The sequence below is a fragment of the Polistes dominula genome, unplaced genomic scaffold (genome assembly GCF_049000335.1).
Source record: "Polistes dominula isolate Pdom_NZ unplaced genomic scaffold, Pdom_raw_medaka contig_27, whole genome shotgun sequence".
Lineage (NCBI taxonomy): Eukaryota > Metazoa > Arthropoda > Insecta > Hymenoptera > Vespidae > Polistes > Polistes dominula.
The window spans coordinates 2,020,057-2,037,548 of record NW_028300906.1 but is presented as its reverse complement, the minus strand read 5'-3'; the positions used below and the strand labels follow the sequence as shown (position 1 = coordinate 2,037,548).

The following is a 17,492-nucleotide window of genomic DNA, read 5'->3' as shown; positions in this document are numbered from 1 at the left end:
AATCATTTTTTTTTTCTTTTTTTTTTTTTTTTTTTTGAAGAACTGTTATCTCCTCCGGCACATTCGTTGATTACAAATATTTGCCAAATAGACAGACACGTAGGACGAAAATTGAAATTATGCATTCATCGTCAAAATTTCTTCTTCTTCTTCTTCCTCTTTTTACACGATTGTTTAATTTCTTAATTAAGAGGAATAAAATAAAAAGAAAGGTTTTAAAGAGAAGAAAAATAAAAAAAATACAAATTAAGAATTTATCTCGAGAAATTGAAATTATGCATTCATCGTCAAAATTTCTTCCTCTTTTTACACAATTGTTTAATTTCTTAATTAAGAGGAATAAAAAAAGAAAGATTTTGAATAAATAAGAAGAGCAAGAAAAAAATAACTCAAATAAACGAGTAAAATATTTATCTTGAGAAATAAAACGTTAAAGAATTTTGTAAAGAAAAATGTTGTCAAAAATAACGAAATAACTAACAACACATACATATATACATAAGTACAATTTCAGCACGTGCAGAAGAAAATTATAGTTGGCAAAGAGAAGTAGGAAGAAAACGATGTTACTTTTGACCTAACCTCTTCAAAGACAAGTACCTTATCCTCTACACCCATTCAACATTGTCGTGTGAGATAGTATTCACGTGAGATTTCAAAGAGAGGGCTTGTTTTTTTCTTTTCTTTTTTTTTTTTTTTTCCTAGTAAGAACCATAATTTTCTCTAACCTCGATCGAAGAGGTCGTAGTCGTTTCGCGTAACCCAAGGAAGAAGAAATTTTCTGAAATAACAGAAAACGACCTCGTCGGTTAGAGATCCACGTTTCAAAACGAAATAATAGGAGTCTCCTTCCTTCACCCCCGTTTTTCATTTCATTTTATTTCTTTGATTTTTATTTATTTTTTTCTTCTGATTTCATTTTCCATACCACCTATATCATAAATACGAAAGAAGTAGGAAGATTTTTGTGTGTGTAGATCTCGGCAAATAGTAAAAGGGGTGGGACACATTTTGTTGAAAAACTATTCGATTCCAGCCACGTATCCTCGTATAACTCCGGAAATCCTTTTTAACATTACCCAGTCAAATAATAATATCTACGCGAATAAATTTCTATTTGAAAGAAAACTTATCTTCTAACCTAAGCGTTTTATGCTACTACGTTAAAGACATGGATCAACATGATCGTAACTCAGGTACTTTACTTCTGTTCAGAATTCCAAGAAAATGTGTGTGTGTGCTTTTTTTCTTCTTTTTTTTTTTCATACACGCTCATATGGTTTATTTATCTTACCTCCAACTTATAATTGGAAAGGTAAATATATTATGGGTATTAAAAAAAAGTTGAAGAAAGTTTATTCTTTGGATTCTTTAGATGGTTGGCTTGAAGAACGTTGGTAGCAACGGCGACATCTGGCCGCTGGAAAGGCCAGAGGGCATGCCAGCCATCCAATCCCTCGAGGTGATGTGCGGAAAAGATCACATGGACGTTCATTTATCGTTCTCGCAACCTTTTGAGGGAATAGTATCGTCCAAGGGCCAGCATGCTGATCCACGATGCGTTTACGTTCCACCATCGACAGGACAAACCTTCTTTTCGTTTCGAATAGCATATGCCAGGTAAGATCAATTAAACAATATTCTAATTTTTAATCAATACAATTGAAATAATCTGTTGTGTGTTTACAGATGTGGTACAAAGCCAGACATGCACGGTCAATTCTACGAAAACACCGTTGTCGTTCAATACGATAAAGATTTGCTCGAAGTTTGGGACGAAGCTAAACGATTACGATGCGAATGGTTCAACGATTATGAAAAAACTGCATCAAAACCACCAATGGTTATAGCCGATCTCGATGTCATACAATTAGATTTTCGAGGTAAATTGTTGACACTGTTAACCACTTGTCCTACAATTTAACTTCACGGTTGCGGTGCACCGTGCACTTGTCGAAACAATATCACTGAATTTATTATTATTTTCCATTTTACAATATTGGTTGATATGATGAAAATAATATAAATCTATTTACCACGTGTACATCACGTTGATAGGCGCAGTTTTGAAACAAAAGCATCTTGACGTGCGTGACACGTCTTTGTAGGACAAGTGGTTAAACCCATTCATCATATTCTATTTGATATTTTTATAATCGATCAAATTCTATAGAAAATTATTGACAATGATATCACACGTGGGACTAAATACACAGTGGGCGGATATAACAATTGGGTACACCATGATCTTCGTGGTAGAAAGAGTTTAATGCGCGAGATCGCGCTATACACTTCTCTACACGAGGACTCGTGTATCCGCGGTTGACCACAGGTGTGGAACCGCAGGATTGCTACTTAATTTCAGCATTCGTAACGTGAATGCATACGTTTCGCGTAGGTGCCCAGTATTCTCGGCAAGTGAATCTTAAATTTGTGTGTTGTACGAACACGAAAAAAAATGTGTGTATTCGTTTGAAAAACGAAATACTTTGAAACAAAATTGCAAATGATTTCGTTGTAAGAGAGAGAAAGAGAGAGAGAAAGAAAGAGAAATTGTTATTTCTTCTTATTCTTTTTTTATCTCGTAAAGGGTCTGCGAACGTGTTAAAGTTTCGAAAAGCAAAAAAAAAAAATAAAAGGTATATAGAGATTGAAACGATTTGATATTCAAAAGGGGACAACGTGGACTGTTGGATGGAAATACAACATGGAAAGGGACCATGGGCTCCACCTGTGTCTGGCATCGTTCCTCTTGGCTCGACTCTCACGCTGGTCGTCGCAATAAACGATTACCGAGGTAACGAGCGACAGAACTCCCAAGGTACACGATACTCCTCGCACACCTAAAACACGAACTTACTCTAACATAATTCTCGTTATTAAACTGGGCGCAGGTGAGTTCGACATGAGAGTTAAATCGTGCGTAGCATCGGACGGTGGTGGTCACACGATACAACTAAGCGACGAGTTTGGATGCGTTCTAAGGCCTAAGATGATAAGCCGTTTTCTCAAGGCCAGAGGATCGGATGATCGTGCTACAGTAATAACATATGCGTTCTTCCATGCTTTCAAATTTCCCGATGCTCTAAGCGTTCACATCAAATGCAAGGTTAGACGATTGTTTTCAAATGAAATTTGATCGAACAATTGGTTTCAACGTATGAAAAGATTATTTCATTTTTGATTATTTTGTTCGTCAAGGTGGAGATCTGTCGGCACGGTTGTCTCGACCACTGTCAGCTTAGCGGTTCGGTTGGCCATTATATTCAAGAACGGAAGGATCAAATCCTTCAGCAATATCATCAAACCACAGGAACGCCCATCATTCATAACGACGATAATAATAGTGCGGAGAAAAACGATGGAGGCGTAAACGATGAGCAAAATGACGGTTCCCTTTACGACGACATCATTCAGAACGGTGACGAGATGACTTCGATAGGCGGACAATTTCTGGGGATCGAGAAGTCAGTTGTAAAGGCACAGCCGCAAACTAACAATCGACTACCAGCACCCGTAATAGAACCGCAAAACGAGGACGATGTACATCCGGACGATCTTTCGCGGCCGTACTTGGTAATTATGATTTATACAGTGATTTTAAAATTACATTTTTAAACTCCTCCTATCATATCACTCAACACTATTACTCTTAATAAAAGTACTATTTAACTCTATTCGCATTGTAATTGAATCAGACTAATTGTCAGTTGCTTCCAATTATCAGCCGCATTATGTTTCCACCTCGTTTCGAGTTCCCAAGCAATGTTGGTAGGCTCTCTTTAGTTAGATCAAAGATCTAACTAACTAGCGATACTCTCTACTTTTCTCATTGACATAATGATCTCTTTAATCACAAGAATGGTAGAATGGGTGCGAGGGATTTTACAGCATCGAATAATTCTCGTTAAAATAAATAAGTATATTTAAATAAATAAAATTTAATTAACGTAAATGAATAATAATGTAACGTATTATAATTTTTTTCTAGATAAAGATCATTTTGATTTCCTGTGAAAAATATTTGTATTATCTATTTACAGGAACCACCAAGAGTGACGAGATACGAGAGCGACCGTGAACAATTTCCTCACGGACCGCGTAACTTAGAAGAGGACGGTGATTCGAGGCCAGTGACACCGTTGTCTTCTGTTAACGTGAGACGAAAGAGATCGGTCGTGGTGTCGGACAGAAAGGTTAGAAGCGCAGACGTTGGTGTTAGTGGAATCTACGAAGTAATCTCGGAAGCTGACCTGGCCTTCAGTCCTGACACCCACGCTGAAGCTGTTACGGTCTTTCAAGGAAGAATACGAGAGGAGGTCGTATATGGTATTTGTTTACCAATGCCAGGGTTCAGTGCACTTTTCGTAGTGGTAGCCCTTTCAGCCGTAGTCTCGGCACTGGTTGCTGGTGCTATGTTGCATCGATTGCAAGCTCAACGTGAAGCGGTAGTTGGTAGTAGCAGAAAAAATCGAGCAGTTGTTGGTGGACCTACGACAAACGGTTGGTTGCTTTATGGTTTACTTCGTGTACGTTGCACGACGAGACCACCACCACCTCCACCGCCACCACCCTCATCCGCGCAATTGCAAAAACAAACTAACGAAATAGTCTCCAGAGAGACACCTTCGGTTGAAAGAGGCTGATTAAACTGTGTTGACGACTACTCCGAGCGACTCGACGATTCATTTCATCGGACAGATTATCCCAAGCAGTGATAATAATGCTCTCCGAGAGACTATGTGCAATAATACGCTGTACAAAGTAAAACGTAAGGATGCGTACGTAGGATCAAGCCCGATCAATCAATAATCTCCGAGTCGTATATTAGTCGACAGTTAGTAATCTTTTTTTTTCCATTTTTTTTTAATTTTTTTTTTTTATTTTTTTATTAATTTTCTTCTCCTTTCTATCTTTCTTTCTTCTCTTTCTTTTACCGTTTATCTTTCGTTAGAGTTATCTTCAATTCATTCTATTCAAAGGACATCGTCGAAAGATTTGGTCGTTCGTATTCACGAGAGACGATGGGTCTTCTATCGTTCCAACTACATTTCTCGAGCCATTAATGCCAATCCTTATTGTCTTTCTCTTTCTCTTTCTCTCTCTCTCTCTCTCTCTCTCGAAGCTCAGGATATCGTGAAACCTTTAAGGGATAATAGCGATACGTGTCTGGAAAGATACAAGCTCACCTTCATTGCCGATTCACGTTCGAAACAAAAATCACCTTTTCTTCAACCATTTGATATCATCCAAATTGTTTGACGTGTTCTATTTGACTATTATTTGTTAATAAAGAAAGGTGAATGAAATTAATCATTTCTAGGTGTCATAATAATGATGATGATGATGTTCTTAAATGTATGTATAATCTAAATTGTAAAATTAAATGAATGACACCATGTATTTAGTTAAATGTTTCAAAATTAGAAATGAGAATTTTCTTGTTAATTAAACCAGACGCCATCGAACGAGAAGAGACAAATATTTCATTTTTATTTTTTTATTTTTTTATTTTTTTTTATATCGTAACACATAATCTTTTCTCATTTCTACATAATTTTTGTTCTTCTTTAGATGATAATTTGTATACTCGTTGTGTAAAAGTTCATTAGCCTTTATTATTATAAAACAATCGTGTCACGTTGTTTCTATTTTTCTTTTTCTATTCTTTTCTCTGTTCTTTGCTCTTTTCTATACTTTTCTTTATTAATATCAAATCTTATTATTTTATTTATCCCAAAAAAAAAAAAAAGATAAAGAAGAAGAAACAAATAAGAAGATAAAATGGAGAGAAGTACCGTGAATGTCACAACGCGTATTAATTTTTTAAGAAAATCAAACTTTACGTTTATATAAATAATAATAATAATAATAATAATAATAAATATACGTGTGTTAGACGTGTAAAAAAAAAAAAATTTTATTTTCTCTTGTACGTTTAGAAATATAAGGATAAATATATTAATTTAATTGTACGAACAATAATTCTTCTTCTCTAATCGTACTTTTCATGATTTTTATATTCAATTGTATTTTTTTTTTTTTTAAATATATAAATATAAATTTCTTTTTATATAGCGTTAAATGAAAAAAAAAAGAAAAAAAAACAAGAAAAAAAAATTGAAACAAAATATTCCAATTAAAAAATTTAATTCATAATGATCAATTCGATAATATATTTTTGAAGATGATGTTTCTATTTAAACAATATGCATTTAAACAATTTAAGACAATAAATATATTTACAGTATCTCGAATGATTATTGGATGATTTAGATGATTATTCATCCCATAAATAAATAAATATATATAAAAAAATAAAAAATAAATTAAGAATATACAATAAAATAGGAGAGAGAAAATTCTTTTCTATAAAAAAAAAAAAAGAAGAAAAAAATAACAAATCACGAAAACCCATCTCTCCTAGCGGATAGAACATTATTATATATATATATATATATATATATATAAATAAGAAAATATACATTTTTGTAAATAAAAAATAAATTTATTATAAACATACGCGTATAAAAATATAGACATTGCCTTTTTCAAATTGGACACGTTCATCCAATGAACAAAAGGTACGTTTAAATAAACTTATTTCTACGTTCTCTCTTATATAATAATAATAATAATAATTCGCACGGATTTGAATTAATTATTTAAAAAAAAAACTATTTATAATCTAAATTATCTAAACTCCATTATCTAATATTCTACGAAAATTGAGATAACATTTTAAAAGATATTTGATTATTTCTTTTTTTTTTTTTTTTCTTTTATATACCAGTTGAAAATTAAAATAAATTAATTTCAAATTAATAATTGATATTATAAATATTATATTTCTTAATTAGAATACGACTAATAAAGACGCAGAAAATATGTGATATTAAATAAATAAATAAATATAATCAAATAATTTATATAAACAACGAACTATACGATGAAAAAAGAAATTTTCTACAAACTCGAGAAAAATCTTCTTTTTTTTTTCTTCTTTTTTTTTTATCCACTATTTACCTTACACTTTTACATTTTATTTTCCTGTCATCTCTTTTACATGATTTATCTAATTTTGATATTACTCTGTTTTGAAAATTACATTAAATAGATTATTAATATTACTATTATTATTATTATTATTATTATTATTATTATTATTATTATTATTATTATTATTATTATTATTATTATTAATTATAATGTATATATAATATAAACATGAATAATTTATTGGCACCGTCCAAGCTTGAAAAAATATTTTCAGCTCTTCTTTTTTTCTTAATTCACAAAACAACGAGACTGTGAGTAAAAAAAAAAACATTCTTCTTCTTTTTCTTCAATTCAATTTTCTTTTTTTTTTTTATATCGTTAACGAGAACGTCACTTAAATTAAAAAAAAAAAAAAAAGATTTCAACCCAGATACCAGATAAATCGCATACAATTATTATTATTATTATAAAGAATTATTAACACTTTAATGGTCGCTCACACAACATGTGTGTGATAGTTGGAACATTGGCCGTTATTTTATTTATAACTTTATATATATATATTTAAAATTATTATATATGTAAAATTAATGTTCTTATTAAATTGTTGTTTTTTGTTTTATGTTAATTTTTTCGTGAATGACAATAAAGTTGTTTTTTTTTTTTTTTTTTAAATTAATTCTTGAAAAATATTACCGGGCCCCTGGTAACGACGTTTGACTGCGTACACATGCGGCCATTAAAGTGTTAAAAAAACGACTTGTGGTGAAACGGAATAAACAAACGCATGAATAAACAGTTTGATTATCTTTGACTAAGTATTTCGGCACTTTTATCATCGGTCGCTTTTCGATATTACATATATCGTAAACAAAGCACAGTTTCATATATATATATATATATATATATATATATATATATTCTTCATGAAATCAAACAAATTAAAAGAATAAAAAATGTTTCATTTAAATAATAATTACACATATTGCAATATGAAATTGTGCTTACGAAAAGCGATAGCCTCTGCGAAAATTGGCAATGAACATGGGAAGAAAGGAAATAATAATCTTGATCAAATGATTATTTTTTTTAAAGTTACCACATTTAAAAATTTTCCTTTTTTTTTTCAAGTATCATATTATAATAAAAATAATCGTACTTGTAGCATCTTTAAAAGATAAATAGTCTGCCAGATGTACGATCATTTTTATTAAAATCGATAGGCGTCTTTTTTTCCTCTTTCGACATAAATAATAAAAACAAAAACAAAAAGAATATTGGTAACTGACTAATGCGTTTTACAAAAAAACAACGATTGTACTTAATCGATCAATGCACAAAACATAATTTTATTATCCTCTCAGTCCCAATAGTTCGCCGAGTTAAGAAGATAGTTTCTTCTAATGTTAAAAACGTTCAATGTGATACACTAAGAGTAGAAACACATCCTCGAGGATTTTTTCGGTGCACCATTTTGTTCTCTGCTGCAATAGGACACAGATTTTCGTGATTTTATCGAGAATGGTCTTAGACGTATACAGAGATAAGTTGATAATATGCAAGAGCAAAGTAAAACTGCAAGTAGAACTACTAATGTCACCGCAAAGCCAGGTGTAGTCATGCAAATCATTGTTGAACCAGCAGTAGGAGTCTCAGTTTTTTGTGGAAACACCATAGTTGGTCCGTTCATATCTCCGTTGTTATTCTCATCGATGGAAAATGTTAAATCACCGGTAGATACGACTCTGATGATTCTATTGACTCCAACAGATTTTTCCGGAGTTGCTACGATCTCTCGAGATTTTCTTCGTCTTTCATCTCTCGGTCTACCAGCAGCTGCTTGCAAGTAAGCTTCCAAATGTATTGGCAGAGGAGGTGGTAAACCATAACCAGCATCAGGTGGTCCATTAGATTGATGATGATGATGATTCTCAAATAAGCCAGGTCCTTGTGGTTCGAGTAATGGAGAGGATTCGGAACACTGTTCTGGACAGTGATATCTGCATATCTGTATTGTACACTGAAAGTGTACCTCCATAGAATCTGGAAACTTGAATGCTTGGAAATGGGCGTAAGATAATACAGAAGCCGAAGCACCAAAGTTCTTGATCTTAGTGAATCTCGACATTAATTTAGGTCTCGTGATGCAACCTCTCTGATCAACGAGCTGTATCGGTGCTCGTTTGCCATCGTGAGCCATGCAGTTTCTTACAAGCATGTCAAACTTCGAATCGTCATCCTTGATCGCCAAAACCATCGTCATAGTTTGTCCAATTTTAACCAAACCAGAAACTTCGGAAGCCCATGGACCTTTACCAACCTGTATCTGCATCCAACAACCAACATTGTCCCCGGCAAAATCCGCACGAACGACGTCCAACATGTCAACGGGAAAAGGTCGGAAGGTAACTGATTTCTCATAGAGATCGTGCCAAGTGCATCGTAACTTGCGAGCTTGGTCCCAGACTTCTTGCACCTGCGGATCGTATTGTATGACAATGATGTTTTCGAAGTAGGTCCCCGATCCAGCTCCATATCCATAAAGACCATTCTCCGTATTGCCAGCAGTACCACAAGCGTGTACGCTTATTTCAAAGTTTACTGATGTACGACCAAGCCCGGCTGGTAAATGAACACAATTGACATTACTGTAATGTCCCTTGCTAAAGACTATACCATAAAATGGCTTGTCAAATCCAAGATAAACCTTCATTAAACTTTTCTCGCACTTTACGTCGAGCGATACGATCATCGGCATGTCTGGGGTCGGTGCAGGCCATGGTTCAGCACCTACCGCAGTACTGACGCCACCTCCACCAGTCGTATAGATCTTATCCATGGCCTCGGGTTGCGTCTTATGAGCTGGCAAAGGCGGTGGAGGACCATGATAAGCGACATTGTGATGAGGTCTCGGATGAGGCATGCCGATCCCACCTCGACCTGGTGGCAGTGGATTACCTCGGAGACTCCCAGATTTGTAATGACTTCCTGCCCCATCCTTTTCACCCAAGGAATCCAAAACTAACTGGTCGGAACTATTGATGTCGTTGTCCTGCCGATTTAACGGAGAATTTTCGTTCCTCTTTTCCTCGCCTGGAATCGCCTCGACCACTTCCACCTCTTCTGTTCGAGCCAGCTGTTTTAAGAGAAAGAGAAATAAAATGAGAAGTGATATTGAAAACGGTTTTTGCAAGTAGTACGTTGGAATCAAGTGCCTATGGAAAAGATTAATGATGGTGAGGAACGCGAAAGTAGATTAACGTCGGCCTCCTGCATAATTAGCGACTGGTAAATCTTTCTCTCTCTCTCGCTTCTTTTTAGTTTTTTTCTTTTCTCGTTCCTCTCGTTCTGAAAGACCACACGCGTCATCGTCGTGATAACAAAAAAAAAAGTAAGTTCTCACGTTTTTATCATCAATTTAATCTTGTTATTAAAAATGAGAAAAAGAGTAATATCACTCGTTTCGATCTATCCTATAAGAAAATGAATAATAATAATTTCTCAGAGGCTAGGGTAACGTTCATTTATTATCGTAAAACTGTTTTGAAACAACTGTCAGTAAAAGAAACGAAAGACATGCTGGGGAAAGAAGAAGATCGAGAAACTCGATTCAGATTGGTTCAACGAATGATGACTATAGGTCGGCGAGTTGGGTAGGGACAAAGTAAAAGACAGAATAGGAGCATCAATGTTGTGTGTACTCGTGTATAAGCGGTTGAGCATAGAGTGGCTTATTGCGTCACGCGTAACCCTGGGGCATAACGGGCCAGCCGTGTCTTTAGCTGCGGGTCAATCGGCCATCAAGCACCAAGACACCACTTCTGATGCGCTCTTCGAATGCGCCGAACAACTCTCCTTGGCCTTCCAACGATCGGCAATGTCCGGGCTTGTCTCGTCATGGCTTTCCAACCCGCATGTCCCATAATTCGAGGAAGGCCTACTAGGTCACTCGTGCTACGACCGTTGCTTGCTTGCTTGCTTGCTTACTTGTTTGTTTGTTTGCTTTTGCTTATACCCATTTGATTCTTTTCAACGTAAAAAGATACGACAGCTTTTTCAGCTTCTTTTTTTCTTTTCTTCCGTTGTATGAATTTGGAACAATACTTTTAACTTATCGATTAAAACCTCTGACCGATTTCTAATAAAATGGAACGTTATTGTTTCAAACCATGCATCGGTGTTTAATAATTTAGTAAATTTTTTGACAAAATAAAAAAGGTTAAGGGATATACAATAGGAGGTAGGGAAGAGAAGGAGGATGAGGATGAAAAAGAAAGGCGTGTAAATGGGTCGAAATAATCATTCCCCCCTTTTCTTCCTGAAGAATGCAATAATGCGATAAAGCATCGACAAAACCGGTCATCGTCGTGGACTGTGCAACATTCTTGAGTACTACCTTGTAAAGGGGTCTCTTGAGAGGATGATCACTGGTTAAACGTTACTTCGAAGAAGTGGACACTGATAAGTTGTAAAACGCTTCATTCACCATACTCATGGTGCTTCCATTGATCGCGTAAACGATCTTTACGAAGCGTTATCTAACATTATAAATGTAAATTTATATTACCGGTTTTATCGAAAAGAAATGACTTATTTATTAATTATTACTAAGTCAAATAGAATTTAATTAGATTAGGCTTATCACTTATCGAGTCAACTAATAAACATTAAGATTAAATGTTAAGATTATCTTCTCTTCCTTTTAATTTATCAAAATATACGAGAACAAGTTAGTGTAAAGATAACTATAAAGATTCTACTTGAAATTACACGTTAGTTAAAATTACTCTTTCACGCACTATGACGCGCGTCTTCGAGATTTCAAACAATTCTAGAAATACATTACAAAAGAAAAAGATATAGGTATAATACCCCGTAATGGTTCGATAACTGTCAAAATGTAAATGAAAGAATGTAAAAGAAATGAGATTTTGGTGTACATATATATACATGTATATATCGTGGTAGGTACCCGTTGTTCCTGATAAAAAAAAAAAAAAAGAAAAAAAAAACAGGTAACCGCAAGAAAATGTTAGCCATGGCTAAGTAAGATTGCATTCCGAATGCGGGTCTGCACGGTTGTTGCAGGTTTGTTGAAAGATAAAAGGCGTAAGCCTTGCGAACGGATCGAAAATCGTGTCGGCCCAGTAGAGGAGAATGGTGGGCGAAAATATATAGGTGTATGCGTGTTTATATGTATGCGTATTTGTATGTGTATGAATGTGTATATGTATATATATATTATCGTCTTGTCGTTGTTAAAGGAACCGGTCGTTCTGAGTGCAACATTTTTGCCGGCACCTTGCAAAGAAGCGCATGGTTGTAAGAAGGGAATAAGAAGAAGAGGATGAGGAGGAAGAGAGAGGGTAGAGAGGGATAAAACGTTATACAGTGCTTGGAGAACAGTCAGCAAAGACATGGCGGATGAGCCGGATCGTACAACAACCATTTCGAGACATTGAAGTCGCCCTTAGCTCTGGGTCAGAGCACTGGTGGGTAACGGCATTGCGACTACTCCACAAGTATCAACTGAGAGATAGAGAGAAAGAGAAAGAGAGAAAGAGAGAGAGAGATAAATATGTGGGTTATAATGTCGTAATTATCCGAGAGCAAACTCGTACCGATCTCGCTTCTGGGCGGTCTCGACCTATTTCCAAAATCTTTTATACCTTTCCTTTTATTCTTATTCTTATTCCTTTTATTTATTATCATTTTAAGCATATCTTTCATCTTTGATACAAATTAAAGATTCTTTTATCTTATCCCCTCTTTCTTATTTTTTCTTATTGTTTATTATTATATTTTTAAATGGATATTTAAAACTCACCCCCTTGATTAGGAGACAGGCTAGGACGAAAACACGTAACCGCATACCGCGTTGGCGTCCACGGTGAGGCACTCGAAAGTGCAACCCCTAAAATATCAAAACAAAATAAATATGTATATATATATATATTTACATATCAGGTAACACATTTGAAACTGGATTAAGTGATGATAAATTTATCGTTGTAAACATTGATTTACCTGTATTTAATCGAGGTACGTTTGAACACGATTATACCGGGACGTTTTTCCCGCGAGAGTTCACAATGGCCAACTGGATCCTGTAATCGTAAAGTAGACGTTTTAACCGTAATGAGAAAAGTGCAATAGACGTTTTCTTAGTCTTAGTCGTAGTCGTCGTAGTCGTCAACGGGAATCAACGAAAAAGGAGACGAGAATAGAGGCGTTAACCGTTAACCGTAGTCTCTACCAAGTAGTAATACGAGAGAAAATACTTTTGTGAGTCCGACATCGCACTGTCCTTCGACAGTTCGCTCATGTTTGATCGGCAATTATCAGACGAGCACGCCTCGTTCAACCAACCACTAGGTCACCCGTCCCAAATTCCTACCGAATGTCCGGCTTTTCGCTCCGTTATCTTTTTTTTTACAAATCCTTTCCTCCCCTCCCATCCAACCCTACTACCGATCATTCGATCGATCGAAATAATCATTTAATTGTAATTTACAAAACGTTACATACATATATTATATTTTTAACAACACAACACACAAGTGTGAACACATTTATTCGATAAAACAATGTTCTTTTTTTGTTATTGTAAAATAATATTTGATTGCTTGAAAAGTTCTGGTCAATTTAAAAAAACAAAAATAATATTTAAATGAACTTTCTAATTAACTATGATACAAAACCACACAATCATAATACTTTCTGAATAAATTGAAATTTGTTTTTGTCTTTGACAAATAGAAAAATGTATTTGTTTTCTTCTTTTTTTTTCAGTATAAGAAGATATTGTTTAGTATCGTCACGTATTTACCGAATGTAGGCAAGTGGGTTTCGTTACTCTTGCATATACTTGTCTTCGTTGAGAAGAGTCAAAAGGAAACGTCGTGAAGACGCAAGACCTTGACCAGGTGACACGGTCCGTCGAGTTGTTGAACGTTGACTCTCCGGCATTGAATTAGCGGTTGATATATACATATATATATGTATGTACCTTACTGCACTTACTGTTACATCGCGATATAGCGTTCATTGTGCCAGTAAACGCGGAACAATCTTACAAAGAAATGACTTAAGTACCTTCGTTAAAAGATAACAATATAATCACAGACATTTTGATTAGTTTAAAGAACAATAATCATTATTTATAAATTATCCATTTATTTACTTCATACCGATAGGATATCTTTAAAACCTCGTACCGCATAAAGATCATTCGATCGTATCAAGAAAAAAAAAACGAAATGCCTCCAGGCAAAATGGTAAAACAATTACGGGATCCTACGATCGAACGAACCGTTCTCGATCTCGACTCACTCACGTGCTTGATCGATAACCAAGGACAAATCGTGACTTGTCGTTCCAATAAAATGGAAATTAGATAAAGTTCGATGATCCCTCCGTCCCCCTTTCTCTTCCTCCTGCCTTCTACGATCTTTCATCTAGTATTTATTATCCAACATTCGATATAAAATTGTAGAAAAATCTTATATCCTATCGTATATCCGATTACAAATGAACGAGCTTAGTAATGTGATAAAATAAAAAAAAATAAAAAAAATAATATATTTGAATTTTAATCGATTTGCAATTCGTGTCATCGACTAATCGTTGAACACTTGTTCCTCATACAACGTTCGAATAATAAAAATCACCTGGGGCTATTTACACGTCTGTTCTTCTACATACTAAATCGTTGAATCGAGCACGAAGAAGAAGAAGAAGAAGATGTGGCGTAGTGCCAAATACATATAACGGTTTGGTAATTCCAAAGTCAGGCATTCGTATAATGAGTACATACATACCTAATAGTGACCTATATAGAGAAAGGAGAAGAGACCCCGAGACCTCCTCTCTTCTTTAGTTTTTTCATTCGTGTACTTCACCCCCCCCCCCTTCCCATTCTCCTCCTCATTTCCCCTTAACATCTTTCCTTTCACTCCCTCTTATTCTCATCGTAGCCTACCAAAGCCGTTCTCTCTCTCTCTCTGTCTCTCTCTCTCTTTTTACAAACATGATTTTGACCAACCTATCTCGACCAAAAACTTTACGTGCACATACTCATATTCACACAACAACAAAAACTTTGATTTCTTCGTATTAACTATTTTCAAATCTGTTAATCCCATTGACTGGCAGACATATTTAGAGCGTTTTACCTTAAATTCTGAAAAATATTCAGTTACTGATAGAATATTGTAATGGTATTTACAATAATTGATAATAAATGTTTTTTTACATCATATAAATATTTGATTCAATCTTTTTAATTAATTCATAATTAACGCAATTAAACATTTGTAATTAATCGTAGTTTGCAGTCAATGGTTTAAAGTAGAGTTTTTTTTGTATTTCTTATTAAAGATTAAAATCCTTTTCCAAACGATGATTTTGATGTATGTGATTTTACTTTTATGTAGTTGTTGTTCGTCTTTTTTTTTTCATTTTTTTTAATTAACTATTTTTCAATTTTAATTGAAACGGCAAATATAAACAAAAAGAATTAATTAATTATAATTGATTATTATAAGAAACGATTATTAAATCGACACGTTTATTAAACTTGTTTTTATACAAAAGAATTCAATTGAAGATATTAGAAGAGAAATAAATAAATTTAGATAGATGATTATATTCATGTATCATAAAGTAAAATGAAATAAGTAGAGTATGTACGTGTTATCTAGATTTAATTTATCTTTTGCATGGTATCAATCGCATGGTAATTGATTACTAGGAAGCAACCCGACAACTTGATAGTGAAACCATACACGTTGCACTTTCTCAATGTGGTCTGAAACGTTATTAAACTGGATCATCGGCCATTTATCTATACATCCTCACTTCTAATATACTTTCTAAGATCTTCGATTGAAATAGAAATAAAATATAAGAAAATAACATACATTAGAAATATCTCGTGTAATTTGCAAGTTGTTTTTTTTTTTTTTGTTCAACAGAAATTTCATACTTAACGAAAGTATATACGTAAATAAAAAGACTCATCCCGTACGATGACAAGAAAGTGAAAAACCACGTGGTCGTTTGTAATACTACCTTTACCATACACGGGACACGTAATTTTGCTCTCACCGAGATAAATAGATAGAGAGGTGAGAGAGAGAGAGAGAGAGAGAGAGAGAGAGAGATTATTATCACTAGCAGTGTCATTAACGCATTAGTGGAACTAAATTACGCTACTCGTAGTAGGCATAATAACTCAATCGTTGACATCACGAAAATTGGATTAAATCCTTCGCACGATATTCCCTCGTTTAAGCTTTATTGATAGCAAACGTAGCATTATCATTCAATTATTCACTAATGGCAAATAAAATCTTTAGTAATTAGATAATATCCGATCAATATCTAATCTTGCAATTGTTTTAACATTACATGTAACTTAAGTTGACTTGTTTTTCTCTCTCTCTCTCTCTCTCTCTCTCTTTGTATAAAACGTTATCAAATCGAAGATACCTCGTCTCACTTCTTCGAATAATTCCCCAATAAATATTCATTAAAAGGAGATAAAATGAAAATGAACAAAATGAAAATGCAAAGAAAAAGGAATAATTAATAAGAAAAGAAATTAATTGACACGACACTTGCTTGGCACGACCGTGAATATAATGAAAATGAAAAATACAAAATAAATAGATAAAAATGATTTATAAAAAAAAAAAAAAAAAAAAAAAAAAACAAGGAAAATGATGAAAAAGGTGAGAGTTATAAAAGCCTCACCTAAAATGTTCAACCCTGATTTACGTCGACCGCGATCTAACGCAAATTAGCGCAGATTAGTAGTAGTAGTAGTAGTAGATTAGCCGCAATTTCGCGCGACGACACGCGGTTGCGGCGATTACGGTGTTGATTGCGGCAACTGCGGCGTGTCCGCGATCGCGAAGGTGCACGCGAGAACTCGTCGACTCGGAATGGGATACACCTGTCCGATATACAGAGTATACTACAAACTTGCCGGCCCGCCCCCTGACCCAGACACACAGTACAGTTATATAGGTCCCACACGAGGAGAACCGAGGATATCTCTTCTCGTTTCAGCTCTTACGATCCTGACAACCACCACGCTTGCACCTCCTCCTCCTCCTCCTCCTCCTCCTCCTTTTCAATCTCCTCATTCTCCTCCTCATTCACCTCCTTCTCTTCATCTTCTTCTTCTTTCTTTTCTTTCCCACCTCTTTACTTATTGAGTGGTCCACTACCACCATACCATCACTAACTTAACTCGTGTTCATTCGAACTTGATGACAGCATCTGAACGAACATCTCTTTTGAAAGAGAGAAAGAGAGAGAAAGAGAAAGTTTATTATAGAATTTTGTAGATTTGTTCATTTTCTTTTTTTCTTTTCTTTTCTTTTCTTTTCATTTAATATTGATAATTTAGATAAGATGATAGAGATTTTTATCAGATATTTATTATCCGATGATACATTTTTAAATTGATTTTTAATTTTTTAAAT

General features: G+C 34.4%; 2 protein-coding genes across 2 annotated transcripts in view; one reads left to right on the top strand and one right to left on the bottom strand.

Annotated features, from left to right (window-relative positions):
* Window positions 1-5,811, top strand: part of m (zona pellucida domain-containing protein miniature) — a 31,112-nt gene extending 25,301 nt beyond the window's left edge. The window contains exons 3-8 of the mRNA XM_089179489.1: window positions 1,376-1,620; window positions 1,690-1,883; window positions 2,675-2,821; window positions 2,895-3,109; window positions 3,202-3,576; window positions 4,044-5,811. Coding sequence (XP_089035615.1) covers window positions 1,376-1,620; window positions 1,690-1,883; window positions 2,675-2,821; window positions 2,895-3,109; window positions 3,202-3,576; window positions 4,044-4,646 — 1,779 coding nt within the window. The 3' untranslated portion in view covers window positions 4,647-5,811. The remainder of the gene's footprint in view (window positions 1-1,375; window positions 1,621-1,689; window positions 1,884-2,674; window positions 2,822-2,894; window positions 3,110-3,201; window positions 3,577-4,043) is intronic.
* A 2,094-nt stretch (window positions 5,812-7,905) lies between these two features.
* Window positions 7,906-17,384, bottom strand: dy (transmembrane protein dusky). The gene is made up of 4 exons (XM_015325442.2): window positions 16,756-17,384; window positions 13,027-13,106; window positions 12,827-12,913; window positions 7,906-10,135 (listed from the first exon to the last, which is right to left on the bottom strand). The coding sequence occupies exons 3-4, from the start codon at window positions 12,869-12,871 to the stop codon at window positions 8,429-8,431; spliced, it is 1,752 nt and encodes a 583-aa protein (XP_015180928.1). The 5' UTR covers window positions 12,872-12,913; window positions 13,027-13,106; window positions 16,756-17,384; the 3' UTR covers window positions 7,906-8,428.
* Window positions 17,385-17,492: the final 108 nt, after the last annotated feature.

Excerpts from the sequence above, each read along its gene's own strand:
- dy (XM_015325442.2), bottom strand. The coding sequence starts at position 12,871 with ATGCGGTTACGTGTTTTCGTCCTAGCCTGTCTCCTAATCAAGGGG. Across the intron at positions 10,136-12,826 it reads CCTGTCTCCTAATCAAGGGG|CTGGCTCGAACAGAAGAGGT; the intron begins GTGAGTTTTAAA and ends CTCTTAAAACAG.